We start from the raw sequence: 17963 nt of genomic DNA on the forward strand, positions 1-17963 counted from the left end.
CGAATTCGAATTTGCATTCCAACTGTCATATATAAATATGACAGTTGGAATGCAAATTCTTGTATATGTGTGCAGCTCATGAGGCAGCAAAGTTGAATTTTGTTCATCTTTCGCTCTCACTCTCCACTGTCGCACCGTATATCGATAGCATAAGAAAAACGATCTTGAAGATAGTGGGCGGCAGTGTTGCCAAACGAAAAAATCAAGAACCGCGTAACTCCGAGTTCGCATAAGTCGGGGTATTACTGTATAATAATAGCACAATAAAATAGAATTCCAGTCCTAAACTTGCATCAAAATAACCTACATTATTTCTGATATCTGTGTAGAGACCAAGAGGTTTTATAATTTAGTAAAAATGTTTTTCTTCTATTTTTTTAAATAGCAAAAATGAAAAATAATAAATTAACTTATAAAATTCAGTCTTTACAATTAAAAATCTACAATTAAGCCTCATTATAAATCACACAGAAAGGCAATCTTGTCTGGAAGTTAATATGTGCATTACTGCTAAACACTGAGGAACTTGGTAATAACAAGGAAAAATGGTCTCATTAATAATAACCCCCTGCTCCTTCAATAATATTAACAAGTTCTTTTTTGAAAGTTTTAGCTCCTTCTTGATCTGCACTTGCAGCTTTTCCCTGGATTGCTATGTGGGGTAGGTTATAGTGCTTTTTAAATCTATCAAACCAGCACTTATTAGAATTAAATGGTTCTACATTTTTTTTTTTTTTTTTTTTCAAGGTGAGCTTTCTTCAGATCTTCATATGGGCTAATCGCATTTTCTTTAATAATACTTGAACTTAGCAGAATTTATCTTAAATAAAATTATTCAGAAGTCTCTCCATTTCAATCATAATAACTGGCCTGGCCCTAGTCAATTTAGTTGCTTGCAGTGGAACAGCTGCATTCCCACTGCTAAAATTAATTCTTTATTTCTTATAATTGTTCTTACAGTTGAACCTGCCAGTCCTAAATTATTGGACACATCCACTTGTCATTGACCAGATTCGATTTGCTTCAAAATGTCTAATTTAATTTTCAAACTCAATCTTTTTCTTACCTTTGTAGTCTTCGTACCGCATCCAGACATTGTTGCTTTTTCATTCTTATCTGCCATTATTAACCCCTCAATGTAACTGCGTTGCATTAATTGTGATATAATGTTCAAATAAACTGTCTGTTAGGGATGATTTCTAACACTGTACTGAGTGATGACTACGCTTTGAATAAATGCATATAACGCAAATATTACAAGCAATACTGCACATTCCTTAACTTGATCATTTTTTCAAATGTTGATCTCAGAACTATGTAACAAGTCACCGGATTGCAATTAAATTAGCATGGGAGAAAATTTTACTGAGCGTGGGGAAATTTCTCAAATAAGCGTGGGAACATTTTAATGCTGTTTTGCTATTCATTCTCATTCTATTGGCTACATCAGATGAAATGTTTTTGTTAAACTTGCCAAAAATTCAATCTATAAAAGAATTAAATTCAAAAATTCAATCTGTACACTGGTAAAAGAGTGTTATAATGAGTTGTGATAGTGAGATATTCATTATAATATAAGAACAGCATTATAGCAAATTGGCATAAAGTGAACAAGTTATAACGACAGCCTACTGTAGTAGAATTTCACTTCTTTTTTTTTTGTTTGTTTAAGGTGCAGTCAAGTGCAGTGAACATGTGCATTTTTGATTGTTACATGAAATACAAATTGTTCACCATAATCACGATGTTGTCCTTTTGTCATAATTAACTGTTTTTTCTTTCAGGAGGGCAAAGGATAAATACATAATTCTAGTACATTTTAAGTAATTTAACTGACTGAAATTTATTTCGATTCCTAAAGCAAACTATTCATCACATCACACACCCACACCTACCTTGCCTCTAAGTGTATATATTCATGGGATGATTTGCATGTTGTGTGGGCTGAAGAACCCAGAATAATTCACATGGAAAAGTGCTACTCCCTCCACCTGAAAACAAGCAGATTGCACCCTTGATTTAGGAAGATTGCAGAAATTCCTCTAGTCAACAGCGCAAATCAAAATCAGCTCTCTCCAAAAGAGTGGCAGACAATGATGTATCATGCCAACTAAGCTGCCAATGTGAGAAATACACGAGAGACTTTAATGGTGCTGGTATCACTATCCATTTCATTTTTGGATAGAAAGTGGTCTTATATCAGGAAAGCTTTTGAAACTTTTGCGCATGAAAGACTATTGTACAAATTGGAGCAGAATGGTATTAAGGGTAAGTTGCTACAATGGATAAAAGGATGGTTAAGTGGGAGAAGACAGTCGGTGGTAATCAATGGGTGCTGCTCTTCGTGGACTAATGTTATTAGTGGAGTCCCACAGGGTTCGGTGTTGGGTCCACTGTTGTTTTGTATATTTATCAATGATATTGATGAAGGTATATCAGGCTTAATGTCAAAGTTTGCAGATGATACAAAGGTTGGCAGGGTTGTTAATGACAGTAATGGCAGTGTGCTACTGCAACAGGATCTAGATAACTTAGGCAGGTGGGCTAAGAAGCAGCAACTGAAATTTAACCTTGACAAATGCAAAGTACTGCATATGGGTAGAAGTAACCCCAGAGAAACGTACCAACTGTGTGGTACCCTTAAGGTGGTAGAAAATGAAAAAGACCCGGGAGTAAGTGTGCAGGTAGATATGAAGTTTTCTGAGCAATGCAGACAGGCTGCCAGGGCAGGTCATGGGATATTGTCAATGATATATAGGAATTTTGCTAGCAGGGAAAAGAGGGTGATTTTCCCTCTATATAAGGCAATGGTCAGGCCACGCCAGACCTGCGTACAGGTCTGGAGGCCTCATTTTAGGAAGGATGTAGATTTACTTGAGTGTGTACAGAGAAGGGTAACAAAATTGGTGAGGGGAATGAAGGTATCCTCTTACCAAGAGAGGCTTAAGTTCTGCAAATTGCAGTGGCTGGAGACTAGGCATCTGCGCGGTGATCTGATTGAGGTATATAAGGCCTTGAATGGGTTGAGCACGCTGAATTCTGATGGGATCCTTCCACTTGTTCAGATTACGAATCTAAGGGGGCATAAATTCAAATTAGAAAAGACAGATGTAGAATAGATGTGCGGAAATTTACCTTTAGCCAGCGGGTGGTTAATTGCTGGAACAAACTTCCATCTGTCGTTGTGGAAGTTGATAGGTTGAATAAATTTAAGGAGGAACTGGACAGGCATTTGGAGGGAATGGTGTGATTTTTTTTTTTTTTGGATGATGCTGCATAAGCATGCTTTCTCATACACATGCTTTCTTGCATCACATGCCACCACTACTACTATAACTATATGTAAGGCTCCACTGGCCCTTCTAGCTAATACAAAGAAGTTAAAAAATGAATGATCACAAAAATCAAGAATATTACTGATTTTTTTTTTTAGATGAGACTCTCTTTTCCTTTCCAGACTATGGTTCCTTTTTTCTTTTGAGAGGAAAGGAACAGGTAATTATTAATACATAAATAAAGTTGTCTCATATGAAATATGATTAATAACAATCATGCAAGATAACAAAATGCTAAATAAAATATACATCCTTTCCTTCAACTACTAATAAAGAATTAGATACACAATACTAATTTTGATAATCTATTTATGCAAACTTTTTTTCCTCTGGCACACTAAGACTAAATGTGCCTAAAACAAGCAATGACTTAATATAAAACATTTTTATATTAAGGAGTTGGACAACTAGCTCATTAAGATAAAATATAATTTGTTACTCACCAAGCAAACTAAATCCAAATATATGAGGTAACTGATCAGATACTAATTCTCTTCTATCAGTACCATCTAAATTGGACATTTCTATTTTGTCTGTCTTTGCATCACCCCAGTACAATTTCTTAGTTTTGTAGTCTATAGATAATCCATTAGGCCAACCCAATGTAGTATTTATTAAAGTACAACGAAGTGAGCCATCAAGTGCTGCTCTTTCAATCTTTGGATGGTTGCCCCAGTCAGTCCAATACATGTAACTACAAAACAAAAATTTTAATTAATTTTATTTTTTAACAGAAAGAAAGTAAAAATTTAGTATACTTGTTTATTTCCCTGATTATAACAACTATTATTTCCTGAGATTCACTGCACCGTGCAATTTAATCGTCCAATAATTAAATGTGAATTATGCCAAATCTCACTCAGATTATCAACTTATTATTCACCATGTAACAGTTAATAATAAACAAATATGAGTATATACTTGTATATATGCATATAATATATAAAAAATAACAGACTTTACCCCAGTGCACTTTCATAGAATGTTTCAGCACACCGAGAGGTAAAGTCTCTTATTTTTTACATACAGAGTTGTTAAAGTTAAAGTATCCCTATGTAGAAAGTGAGGGCTCTGGAGCGAGTTCTAAGGCTCATACTGAAGAGAAATTTGGACAACAGATACAATAAAGAACGTGCTCACCATTTATTGGAAAAAAAAATTATTTACAAAATTCGTCACTATATGGCACTGTGGCAATACAAATCACTTGAACAGCGCTACAATTGTTCAATGTGTCCTCCATTTTGGTCAACAACAGTTTACATTCGAAGAACAGCATTTTCTACAGCAGAATGGGAAAAAAAAAATTTGTCACTGTATGGCACATAACTATCTTAGTTGCAATTATGGAAATAACTTATGTTATTTGCATAATCATAAGTTGTTGCCACAGCACCACTACTCAGCTCTACTGTACTGTATAAAAGCAAAGCAGTCTCTTCAAAATCATAAAGTAGATGTTTGCCTGCACTACAGCAGCAATGCCAACAACGTTGCAGGAAAAGGCGATATTAGTGAAGCTGTACTATCAGAACAGAAACAATGCAGCTGCGGCTATCAGAGAATTCCAGCGTCAGAAGCGCATAAGGCATGGACCTATGACTGTTTGTGCTGTCTGCAAAATGATTGCCGAAATTTGAAATGACAGGACATTTGGTGTTCAACCAGGTAGAGTTCGCAAACGAATGGACTCCTCTCATGTTGAAGATGTGGCTATGGCTGTCGTGGATTCATCAAGTCAATCTCCATGTGGTAGTGCAAGTGTTTCTCATGAAGTGGACATGCTGTATTCCACTGTAAGGCTAGTAATGCGTCAGGTGTTGCAGTACTATCCTTACAAGATGCACATGCTACAGCAGCTAAAGCATGGTGATGCAGACATTCATTTCACATATGCACTTCAGTTACTGGTGCGAATCACAAATGGATATCACTTGGCCATGGAACATCCTTTGGAGTGAGTGATGAAGCCCACTTCTGCTTAAATGGACAAGTGAATACGCACAACTGTCGCATTTGGGCAACAGAAAACCCTCGAATTATCCAAGAGGCTCCGTTGCATTCTCCAAAAGTGACAGTGTGGTGTGGATTTACGGCCACGTTTTTTTGAACAGGTAACACCGACTGGACCCCACACATGTTCTGTCACTGGACAGCGATATTATGAAATGTTGGCAAATTTTGCAATACCAGAGCTGCAACAATGTGGGTGCCTTCAGGATACCATATTCATACAAGATGGTGCACCACCCCACATCCACCGTTGTGCCCAAAGATTGCAAAGATCACTTTAGAGATGAACAGGTCATCAGCAGTTCTTTCCAGACATCTTAGCCACCCTGATCACCAGACCTCACCCCATGCGACTTCTGGTTGTGGGGTTTTTTGAAGAATCAGGTGTATCGGGAAGGATGTCAAACTCTGGCAGATCTGAAGGACAGCATTACATGTTACAGTTGACATGTTACGTTCTGCTGTTCTTGGCCAAAATAGAGGTCACATTGCACAATTGTAGCACTGTTCAACTGATTTTTATTCCCACAGCGCCATATAGTGACAAATTTTGTAACTAATTTTTTTTTCCAATGGCGAGCACATTCTTTATTGTACCTATCGTGCAAATTTCTCTTCAGTACAAGCCTTAGAACTCGCTCCACAGCTCTCTACATAGGGATACTTTAATTTTAGGTGCCTCCGCAACCAGGTGGGCAGGAGCAGCAGTGCGTAGCACATGCTTCTTGATTAGATCGGGGTTCGAGCCCATGACCACCAAATGCGGAGGATGCGAAAAGGTCAGGGAATGACCACCGTATATCCGCAGAACAATATGCCCTTAGTTTCTATTGCTCCTAAAAACCAAATAACTTTAATTTTAACAACTCTGTATATAAGCGCACAATTGTAGAATTCATTGAGCATCATAACTCTGTTGATATATATTAACTTAAATATGCATATAATAAAATATACTCATATATATGCATAATAGAGGGACCTTTCATTTTCCAATTGCTTATTAAATTGCTATACTAAACTGCTGTATATATCAAAACCATTTAAAAATTCAACATTTTGTTATCATTAAACGTGCCTTGTGTGAAAATAAAATATAATATTATCACATTGTGAATAATTTCATTTATTTTTTTATTTATATTGTAGTCTTGGAACTTTTAGAGCAATATATAAAATATCATGAACTTTTACAAAATAAAATCAAAATGCTACACTAAAGACTATATATTTTCAGGGGCACAGTAACCTGCAGTATAAACTAGCCAGCAAACATGTCAAAAGGTAAGCTAAGGCAGATTATGAGAAGTAGTTGGATAAGAATGCAATGAAAAGTAGCAAATAAATTGTTTATGTTGACTAGAAGGAAAATGATGGATCACAATGGCTCACTAGAAATGAATGGTGTTACTTTTGATGAGCCTGTTCAAGACAAACTGAATAAATATTTTGCATCGCCATCCATGCATGAAGTTTTAAGGGATGGGGATACCACAAGCACATCAAATTTTCACGTGGCTAAACTATTTGGTGATAACTGAGAGGAAAGCAGAAGAGAAATTGCTAAATCTAAAAGCAATTAGGACACCTGGGACTGACAAAATCTATTATCTACCACTTCAAAATCTGAAGTGGTAGCAACCCTTGTTACAATTTAGGTGGTGAAGAACCACCTATATTGTAATTTAAATTTCTGTAAAACCTTTCAGGTTTTTTAATTCTGCTTAGAGTATACCAATATTTCATCTTTTCTGAATGGATTGCAATATTTATTATGTTCTATTTTATAATACTAAATGTTTAGGCTTTAATAAAAAATTAAAGATCTAAAAATGCTGTTTTTTACATCTTTTGTTTTCAAAAAAAAAATAATAATAATTTTGCTGAAAATTAAAAAATAATAATTACAGGCATAAAATATAAAGATGAAAAGTGCTGGTCCCTTGTGCTGTCCAGTTTAAAAGCTCATTAAACATTTTTAACAGTTTTTTTAAATGAAAATATCTGCATGCACATATACAGAGTGTCTCAAAAATATTGGTACAAATGTTTAGGGGAGGTAGGTAACATCTAAAGGAATGTGAATCACATAGGAACCCATAACCAGAAACGTCACCGTAAGTCGGTAGACAGCGCTATTCATCAGTTCGCGAGAGGGAAATTTTCTGGTTTACTCATTCAAGCAGTAGTCACCGCACGAAGAGCATGCATTGATATATGAACTGTGAGCTGGCAGACATGCACTTAGTGTATGGATTAGCAGAGGGCAATGGACGAGCTGCTCAACGAATTTATGGAGAACACTTCCCAGACAGACATGTACCAGACCACCGTTTGTTTGCGCGGGTGCATCAAAATTTGTGCGATTATGGGCCATTTAGAGGTAACAGGAGTAGTGCGGGCAGACCACATTCGATGCGAACTTCCGCCATGGAAGAAAGTGTGTTGAATGCCGTCCAGAATAATCCTACTACCAGCACACGTGCCATTGCCTCTGCCTTAGGAGTGTCTCGTTGCAGTGTACAGCATGTCTGGCATGACGATTCCTTACACCCCTTTCATCTCCAAAGGGTTCAGTTACTGCTTCCCCTAGATCATTCTGAACGTGTGGATTTTGCGCAGTGGTTTCTCCAAGGAAGTGTTCAAGACTTGAATTTTCCAGCTGTTTTTTTTTTTTTTTTCATGGATGAGGCTTATTTCACTCGGGACAATGCTCATGTGTGGGCTCACGACAACCCACACAGTGTGCGCCCCCATGCAGCACAACATCGCTTCACAATAAATGTGTGGGCAGGTATGGTCAGTGACTGCTCAGTCGGCCCATGCCTGTTACCATCCCGCATGAACTCCGCTAAATATCGGATCTTTCTTGAACAAGTTCTAGCAGGGTTAATTGACGATGTTCCAGCAAATGTGAGACGCAACATTTGGTTTCAACATGACGGGGTGCCTGCCCATTATGGAAGGTGTGTTCGTGACCATTTGAACAGGCGTTTTAGGCTTCGATGGATTGGCCGTGGTGAACCCATTGCCTGGCCCCCACACTCACGCTCACCTGATTTATCAAGCCTTACAATTTCTTTCTGTGGGGGGGCCTCAAATCTATCATGTATGAATCGCCTGTGGAGACGGAAATGGATCTCGTGGCGAGACTCATCTGCGCTGCTGCTGCTACTGTCAAAGAAACTCCAGGTGTGTTCGACCGTGTCCGCCAATCGATGCTGTGTCGGTGTCACACATGCATCGCTTCTCATGGTGGAACCTTCGAGCATCTGTTGTAACATCATGAAATGCATTACTGTCTTGTGTCATTTCTGCTTCTTTTGCCTCTGCTACTACTTTCCCGTGACGTTTCCGGTTATGGGTTCCTATGCGATTCACATTCCTTTAGATGTTACCTACCTCCCCTAAACGTTTGTACCAACATTTTTGAGACACCCTGTATATCAATTTATTATGAGTATAAATAGTTTTAAGTTTTTAAAAAATATATCTGAAGGACACAAACAGATATGATAGAAATAGTGGCTGGATCATGTAAATGGAAATATATTTATGTTATGTAACATGTTAACATAAATAATGTATGACAGAATAAAATCAAAGCACAGAACAACAATCCAGATATCCACAAGTAAGAATCTAAATATGAAGCTTTATAAGTTTTGAACTAGTTGAAGACTGTGTTCTTATTCTTGTATCTATTTAAGGAATCTAATTTCTAGGAGTCAACACAGAGTGATGACTTCCAGAAATGACTGCATACATATGACACTAATACTCTTTGTTATCATTATTCTTATCCCTTCCCTTTCTCATTTACACTAATTAATATTCCTCCTTCTCCCTCTCACTTTTCATCTATTCCTATTCCCCTTTCTGCAATGTAAATAATATGCAAAATGAATGATTCAAATATAGTAGCTTCATTTTACATAGTATTTTAATTAAAGTACATTTCACCTTTGGTCTGGTCAGCACTTGATATAATTTGATATGTATCCAATCCCTGTCCTTAGAGGGGTCTTTCAATGAATTTAAAAAAGTATGCACTATATATATAAATTTTAAAAAATAGACTAAGCACCCAAGAAATAAAACCTATAAAAACATACAATAAGAGGGCAGAGGTTTAGCAAGTGTGAAATATAATTAAAATCCAAAATAATTGGCAAAAGCCAGGAATAGTTTATAACTAAAACAGTAAAAAATAAAGCTACTAAAGAAATTACATGGCAAAAGCAGGGAATCTCAAGCAGTAGAAACAGAAATATTGCAAAGTATTTTAAATTGATAATGCAGAAAAAAAATAAAAATAATAATACCTGGCTGGCGAGAGAGAGAGAGAGAGAGAGAGAGAGAGAGAGAGAGAGAGAGATTCAGGACTAAATATCACACATGCAATAAACAGAAGAAAGAATGAAAAATTAAGAAATATCTACCATGAAGCCCACACTGTTCAGCTTGCTGCTGAGTTAACAGAATTTTGTGAACCAATCAGATAAGTAAAGAAGCTACTAATTTGAATGGCTGCAGCAATTATGCTGCCAAAACACCATAAAAGGAAAAAAAGGCTGCCATAATGCTAACAAACTTAGAACTCATCATAACATAAGCATAAAGAGGCACAAAACTGTAGGTGAAATCCAATATACAATATCTACATATGAATACAAAGCTCAATGAGCGTAGTGAATCTGCATGAACTATAAACAGAAAAAATTATTCTTAAAGAACAAAGTTCTAGATTATGACTTCTTTCATTCATGTTGTTGAATAATTGCTACAGCCATTCAAATAAGTAGCTTTGTTTGTTTATTCAACTGGTTTATGAAATGCTGTTTCTCTGTCACGATATCTCAGCATCAACCTGAAGAGTATGGGATTCGTGGGTGACATTTCTTCATTTTCCATTCTTTCTTTTGTTTATTGTGTATCTGATATTTCACAATTTAGACCTCAGCTCATTAAGATGGTTCTGACATCAAAATTTGTATTTTCATTTTCATTCATAATGGGCATTATTATTTTATATTATACTGGTATCAGGAAACGCATTTCAGAACAATGTCCCTGCATGATCAGCACAGTTCAGGGGGTAAAAAAGAGGTAAACTGTAGCTATTATCAGTCCACTGCAGGATGGAAATCTCCTCAACGATTCACATTGAGGGAAATGGACCATAATCTGCCATGCTGGTCCACTGCGAGTTGACAGATAGATCGACCATATTTAGCATTCAGGGGCTTGAACCCTGGTCTATTCAAAGTGTGTGTGTGCTACTGCACTCCTGCTCCTGACCACTTAGCTATAGAGGCCAGTTCAGAGGAATATTATTGGCATTAGCATTAGTAGAGGCATATGATGCAAGAAAGCAAGCTTATTCAGCATCAGCCAAAAAAAAAAAAAAAAAACCCCACTCCCATTTCACCCCTCCGTTCGTTCGAAATACCTGTCCAGTTGAGCCTTAAATTTGTTTAGGCTATCAACTTCAACAACAAGTGATGGAAGTCGGTTCCACCAACCAACCACCCGCTGGCCAAAGGCAAATTTCCGCACATCTATCCAACATCCGTCCTTCCTCAATTTGAATTTATGCCCTCTGAGGTGATTATTCTGAGCAAGATGAAGAATCCCATTGGCATTGAGCATGCTCAAACCATTCAAAGCCTTATACACCTCTGATATAAACATCAGAAAACATATCACACAAAATTCTTGTTGCCACTGCCTAAACAAGGCTAATAAAAAAATGAAAATTTTAACAAACACGTAAAATATTAAGATATAAAGGTTAAAATAATTAAAAATGTACTCTCATGAAACTTTCAAAGCAAAGTTTTTCTTCATCAGGCTCAATGTGTTTGGCACACTAGTGGTATTAATAAAGTAGATATTAAGAACATACACGAAACCCTCACTCATATTAAGAACATAACAACATTGTGACCCTGATGACATTCTTATATCTTTCAATATCGCATCATTATATATGAATGTTGAACGAAAGTCTTCAATGTTGTATCATGCATAAATACAAAAAATACATTTAGTCTAAAAGTTGGAAAAGTAACATAAATGCTCAAAACTGTTCATTCAAAGATGTCAATAAAAATAAAAGTATTTTACAATCTTATGGAACTGCATTTCTACAACATGACAGATGCAAATTTCTGTGAATGCATAACCCACGTGTTCTTAGCATATGTCTAACCTTCGAGTACCTTACACTGCCAGTCCAGTAAAACAGTTGATTTGCATCATTTTTCCACAACCATATAATTTTATCCATTTCCCAACTGCTTGACCACCTTGCTCACTTGATTTCAATTCATAAAACTTCTGGTTATGAGATTATTTCAGACAGGATTTATCAGGACAACTTCATTAAGAACTTGACAGACAGCATCACAAGGCACGTTACAAACATTCCACAAGAAAGCAACAATCAGGACAATGGAGTTCTGCGCTTCTTGCCATACTGCTAATAACGCTGGTCATCCCACTGAACAATTTGATCAACACATGATGTGTACTGTACTGTATCATGATTTGAATTAATTTGTATAGCAGAGAACAGCATAAATTTCATCCTAGTATCACTTTTATTCTGCATGTCTGGACATTATTAATTTAAAATTTCAGCTCTACCTGATGAATCAATTCTATTTACAAACCTCCAAAAAGATGCAGTTTTATTATAAACACCCTGTATAAAAAAAAATAAATAAATAAATAAATAAAAAAAGGGGAAAAAAAGCCAATAATATAAAATAAAAATTTGTGGATTTAAATGGAAAAATTAAGTACAGTATAGTTAATTTTCTCATTTTCTCTACATATACCCATTACCTTTTTAAATATCTCTGAAACATGCATTACCCACTGTCTTAAGGGACAGAAATTTATGATGATCAGGGCATGATGTTTGTGAACTATTGTAGAAACAAAACAAATTTTTCGGAGAGGAATTCAATCTTTGCAGCACCATAGGACCAAATGCATTTTAATTCTTCAGACTATACTGCAAAATATAAATAATTTTTAACGTGCGCGCGTGCACACACACACACACACACATCCCCCCCCCCGACATATGCTACTTTGATTTCTATATTGTCCATAACCAATTATAGCCAAACCTCTCCACTAGTACATCTAATTCTCTCACTTATATGTCCAACAAAATAGCTGATGATAACGCATCGTAACTCACAGAAGTTAACAAAACAATGAAATAAGCCGAGTACTGTAAAGATAAAAATTTTCATTTTGACTCTCTTAGAAAATCAAATTAAGTTGGATGTTTGCTTTCTCCCTTACCACTGCATATAATAGTAAAGCTCCAACTATAAAACCATTTTGGAAGGAAATCAATGTCTCTAAAGCTCAACATCACTATAAATATCATTGATGAAGCCTGTAATGGAATTTCTTCCAATTGTATGAATGCATCTGGATAAAATTTTGTTGAGAATGTTGTAATTTCAGAGGATTTGAAGAAACTGCAGAGGAAATCCAAGCTGAAATCATGCAACTAGTTCAACAGTGAGGAACTGAAAAAAGACAACGTTGAAAGATTGATTGCCTCATATGATGAGCCACTAGCAAACAGTTTATTCAGTAGAAAAACTGAAACCAGAAGAAAGCGATAGCAACAAACTAGAAATTCTTTCATTAAAATCTCTTGAATCAATAGAGCATTTAGAAGCATTAAAGGAATATTCAATTAATGATTCAGCCCCTGAACAAAATGGTAAAGTGAATGGAAGTTTTAAGATTTGAATGACAATTCTATAAGATGCTATAAGGAGTGGTATGCTGAAAAATTAGTCTTATGGCTCAACTGTGATAGAGCAGATCTTTCACTGCCAAGAAGGATGTGGCCTCCTGGAGCCATGGGAAGGAAAAAACAGAAAACTCCAAAAATGAATCCTTGAGAAGGCCCAAACAGATGCAGATAAGAATTCATCTGAATAATTTTTGTTAAAAAATATTCACATAAACAAAAATTTAATGAAGTAAGCTTTACTTAATCTTTTCACTGTAATTTAAAAAATTATAATTTCCTTATTAATTTTTAAAATTTTTTTCTAGTGTTCTAAATATTTTAAAGGCCCAGATGAGGGTATAGAAAGAATTATATTTGTAGTGCTAATAACTGCTAAAAATAAGGTAATATCAAAATATAATATGATTTTGTATGTTCAGGAATGAATTATCTATTTACAGAATTGCGTTTATGGAAATATGTCTTGATATATGTCTTTTCACTTAAGTCCAGCCTCCGTGGAACTAGTTACTACGAAAATAAATAGAGGTGTGCTTGTATAATTTTTCATGCTCAAAATACAAATATAAATTTATATTCTTTAACCACAGTAGAAGAAAAATAAATCTTACCCTTCAGCAGGATCTAAAACAATTGCCCTGGGTTCATTTAAATTTTCTGTAATAAGAATTTTTCTGGAGCTACCATTCAATCTAGCCACCTCAATGCGATCTGTTCCTGTGTCTGTCCAATAAAGGTTACGCGCAATCCAGTCAACAGCAATTCCATCAGGATGATGTACTTCAGTAACAACTAGGTCTTCTTGACCTTGTCAGAAAGAAATAAGTAAAAATAACTTAAGAGGTTCCTTATAAATTTCTCTGGAAAAACAAATGTGATATTGCCTTTTAAACAATTTGAGAATTTGCAGGAAACTGATACTGTTGTTCATGATGTTAAATCACTGCTATAAAAATTTTTTGTTAATTCATCATGCCAAAAAATAAGTTGGCAATATTGAGTATTAACTTCAAACAAACAAATGAAACAGTATTGCAGGAATTTTTGTTAGAGACCAATTTTATTATTTTAATGAAATTCTAAGAAATACTAAATACTTCTAAGGTGCAACATTTACACAAATTACTAAGAGTAAACATCTTTTAATGCCTGCAGATTTGCTTCTTTTCACAGTGTCTAGTATTCTCTCCTATTAATGTACTAGGTATTCCAGTCATTTCAAAACAATGATTTTCTCATAATCATCAGTAGTAATCCATGACCATTAATCAGTAATGGCAGATGTATTTAAAAAAACACTTATGCTTAACTATTTTTGCAAATTTGCTTTTTGACTCTCATGTTTTTGCATATTAACTGAGTTAACAAAGGTTAACTCGGTTGCTCTAACTTATCAATATGTTGTAGAATGCAAAATCATAAGAGGTCAGGTAGTTAAAATAATCTAAATAAACCGATTAAAATGATTAAAGTTGGCTTTCAATTTAAGTAAAATTCAACTTTCTTTAAAAACGGCTTAGATTTTTTTTTCTTTAAAAAAAAATCTAATTACAATAAGCATTTGCATCCTGCAAACTTCCTTTTGGGGTTTGCAAATTCCCATTATTATAGACTACACACACACACACACTAGTGAAAATGCTGTAAGTTTTAATCTATGAAAATACCCAAAAGAAAACTGTTTATTTTCTGCATCCTTTTATAAATAAGCACACCAAAAAAAGCAGAGAAGAAAAAAGGGAAAAAAAACAAAAAAAAAAAAAAAAAATGAATGTTTCAAACTGAAGAAAGAAGGATTTATTACCGCTTCCATCCATAAAAGCTCTTCTAATAGCCCTTGCTTCATCATCAGTCCAATAAATATATCCATCTATGGGATCATAATCGATAGCTATGGCATGACGGATTCCATGTAGACGCAAAACAACATCTGTATAATCTGGAGTATCTAAAGAAATGCGACGCAAATCTGTCCTCCGGACCAACAACAAGATTTCATGAGCTCCTATTTAATTAAAAATAAAAATTGCTTATACATACAGTACAAACTGCTCAAATATATTCTTTATAAAACAAAAAATAAAACAGCACTGCATACCTCATTATCAATAAAGTAAAAAAAAAAAAAATAAAGTATCAGCATACAACTTTTAATTCAGCTCATCCACAATGGATGTAGCCCTCCCCCCCATGCCATTTCAATATGCATCAATTTCTATACATGAGCCTGCAGATCTGGAATTTGTTACAAGAATTAAAAAATATGGGAAAAAGAGACATGCTCTGTGTCCAGTCCCAATTAACAAACAGAATATACCATGTTAACCCATTTAAACTTACCGATGTTAGCTTAAATGGGTTAACAACAAAAAAAGCTGCATGTTATCACTAAATCAACCCAACAAACAATACAGAATATAATTTTTTTTTTAAATATTAATTTATACTTCATCTTAGAAAAAAGAAAAATGTTAAATAAATTTCTTTTTACTAACTATTCAAATTAAGAAATATATTTGCCTTCATTATTCATGATTTACTAAGAAAGTACAGAGAACGTCGGTTATCCGGAATAATTTGAAAGGCTGATTTTTCTTATTATTTATTTTTTTTTTAAAATTAATGGTAGTATTTGAGACAAATATTTATTATGCTACGAGAGTATTTCTGTCTGTTTTTTTACGTCGGATATCTGGTGAAATGTTGTATTAGGACTAATGGGTTTTCTCAGAAACAACAGGTGATAGAATTTAGTCATTCACTTCCATGACATATTTTCTTCTCTTCATTCATATTATGTTTAGTTTAGCTCCAGATTCAGTAAGAATAATATTGGCCTGAAACTGTGCGATTTATTATTTTTCTCAGTTTTTTTTTTTTTTTTTAATGATAAAATGTCAACGAAAAGAAACAGCACTGAAATGGGCAGAAAACCAGGAAGAGTGTGATAATTGATATTTAAGAAACTTCAGAGATTTTGCAGCAAAAAAAAAAAATAATAAAAAATAAATAAATAATGTCACAACAAACAAAACAAAAACCGATTGAACATTATTTTAAAAAATTACTTAATTTTTTCCACATAAAATTTGCAGTAAAATACTTTCTGAATATACATACATATGTAAATGTGCAATTTTTTATATATAAGTTATTATTATTGTTTTTTAAATTAAATAAATTCGTTTTTTCAAGCTATTTAAAGTCTTTTTCTTTTACTTTAATACATTGTATAAAAAGTTATTTAATTTTACCTTATGTTCGATTATCCAGAAAATTTTGCTATCCGGAAGAGTCTGACATTAATTATTCTGGATAACTGATGCTCTATTGTACAGGGACATTGATTATCCATGCCTTGTTTAACCATGTATTAGATTTGCAAGCAGGACTACCTTTTTTTTTTTTTTTTTTTTTTTCTTCCTTAGCAGATAGTGAACAGCTAAAGGTCAGCTTACCATAAAGGACAAAACAATTGAAATTACAGTATCTATTTGTATTTCAATAATATAATACCATGGCAATAGAGTATTGAAATACAGATATGATAAAATTAAAATTGCTGAATGAATGAAAAGAGGGAAAAGTGCTTTTAAATTAGCTGAGGAATGTGGAATTGCATTAAAACAGGCTATAGTATTTATAAGGGAAAAAAAAAAAAAAAAAAAAGAGTGAGCTGTTAAAATTTGCTTCATTATCAGATACATTTTATAGAACTTCTGAAAGAATAAACTTGAAACAATTGTTCTTCGCCTACTGAATTCTTCTACAACTGGTTCTAGCAGAAATGTGTGCAATTTATGCCAGTTTCTCTGTGGACTTCAGGCTGCCTGAAAATCCACAGATAAAAATTACAAAACCAATCAGTAGCCACACTATTTACTGCAAATTTTCAACACGTAACAAAGCCATAATCTGACCTGTGAACAAATTTATAATGCCAGTGAGTCTGGCTTATTTTGGAAAGTGCTTCCTACAAAAATACTTCAGCAAAATGGAGGTGGGGGGGGGGCATAAGTCAAACAAAGAAAGGATAACAAAAATGGCATATACAAATAGCACAAGCACTTATAAGTAAAAGTTGCTTACTGTTTGAGAAGCAAAGAAGCCAATATTTTTTAAAGGATTATCCAAACTTTGCTATGCATAGTCCAAATCCAAAGGACTTCTTAAGAGCTAACAGCTAGATAATGTGCCATTCAATGGGGTCAGTGCTGACCACTAAGGACAGACAAATACAGATATACCGCTAAAAGACATTTCATTATAATAACACTTAAAAATTACCATCAATATTTGATTTTCGACATCCACCCCGCCTCATTATAACACCACCTTAAAAAAATTTCCAGAAATATTAAAGTGCAATACTGAATAGCACACTCCAAGCTAAGTAAAAATAAATCATTGTTTTGACATTTACTACCAAACTGAAGCTTTGTACTTGTTTGTTTGTTATTTGTAGCATTAGCAACTAAGGCCATATTGCTCCGAGGATATGCGGTGGTCATTCCCTGACCTTTCCGCATCCTCTATATTTGGTGGTCACAGGCTCGAACCCCGGTCTAATCAAGAAGTGTGTGCTACGCACTGCTGCTCCTGCCCACCTGGCTGCAGAGGTGCCGAAGCTTTGTACTTACTATACCTTTAGTGTATAGAGTACTTCATACATAAGTATGAAGTACCCTATACACTTATTTTTAGTTGTGTTTACTTGCTTCATTTATTTATTTTGTTTGAATCCCCATTAAAATGAGGCCAAAATGCTCATAAAAGGAAGAAGCATCATGAAAGGAACTTAAGATATCAAATATGGCAGGGCT

The 17963-nt window shown here is 34.6% G+C and overlaps 1 protein-coding gene across 1 annotated transcript in view; it reads right to left on the reverse strand.

Annotated features, from left to right (window-relative positions):
• Positions 1–17963, reverse strand: part of arr (low-density lipoprotein receptor-related protein 6) — a 324124-nt gene that overhangs the window by 164427 nt on the left and 141734 nt on the right. Inside the window, exons 6-8 of the mRNA XM_090386404.1 lie at positions 14945–15145; positions 13752–13947; positions 3779–4029 (exon numbers count right to left, since the gene is read on the reverse strand). Coding sequence (XP_090242530.1) covers positions 3779–4029; positions 13752–13947; positions 14945–15145 — 648 coding nt within the window. The remainder of the gene's footprint in view (positions 1–3778; positions 4030–13751; positions 13948–14944; positions 15146–17963) is intronic.

Source organism: Mastigoproctus giganteus, chromosome 12 (assembly GCF_048544385.1).
Source record: "Mastigoproctus giganteus isolate SK-2022 chromosome 12, ASM4854438v1, whole genome shotgun sequence".
In the NCBI taxonomy this organism is placed as follows: domain Eukaryota; kingdom Metazoa; phylum Arthropoda; class Arachnida; order Uropygi; family Thelyphonidae; genus Mastigoproctus; species Mastigoproctus giganteus.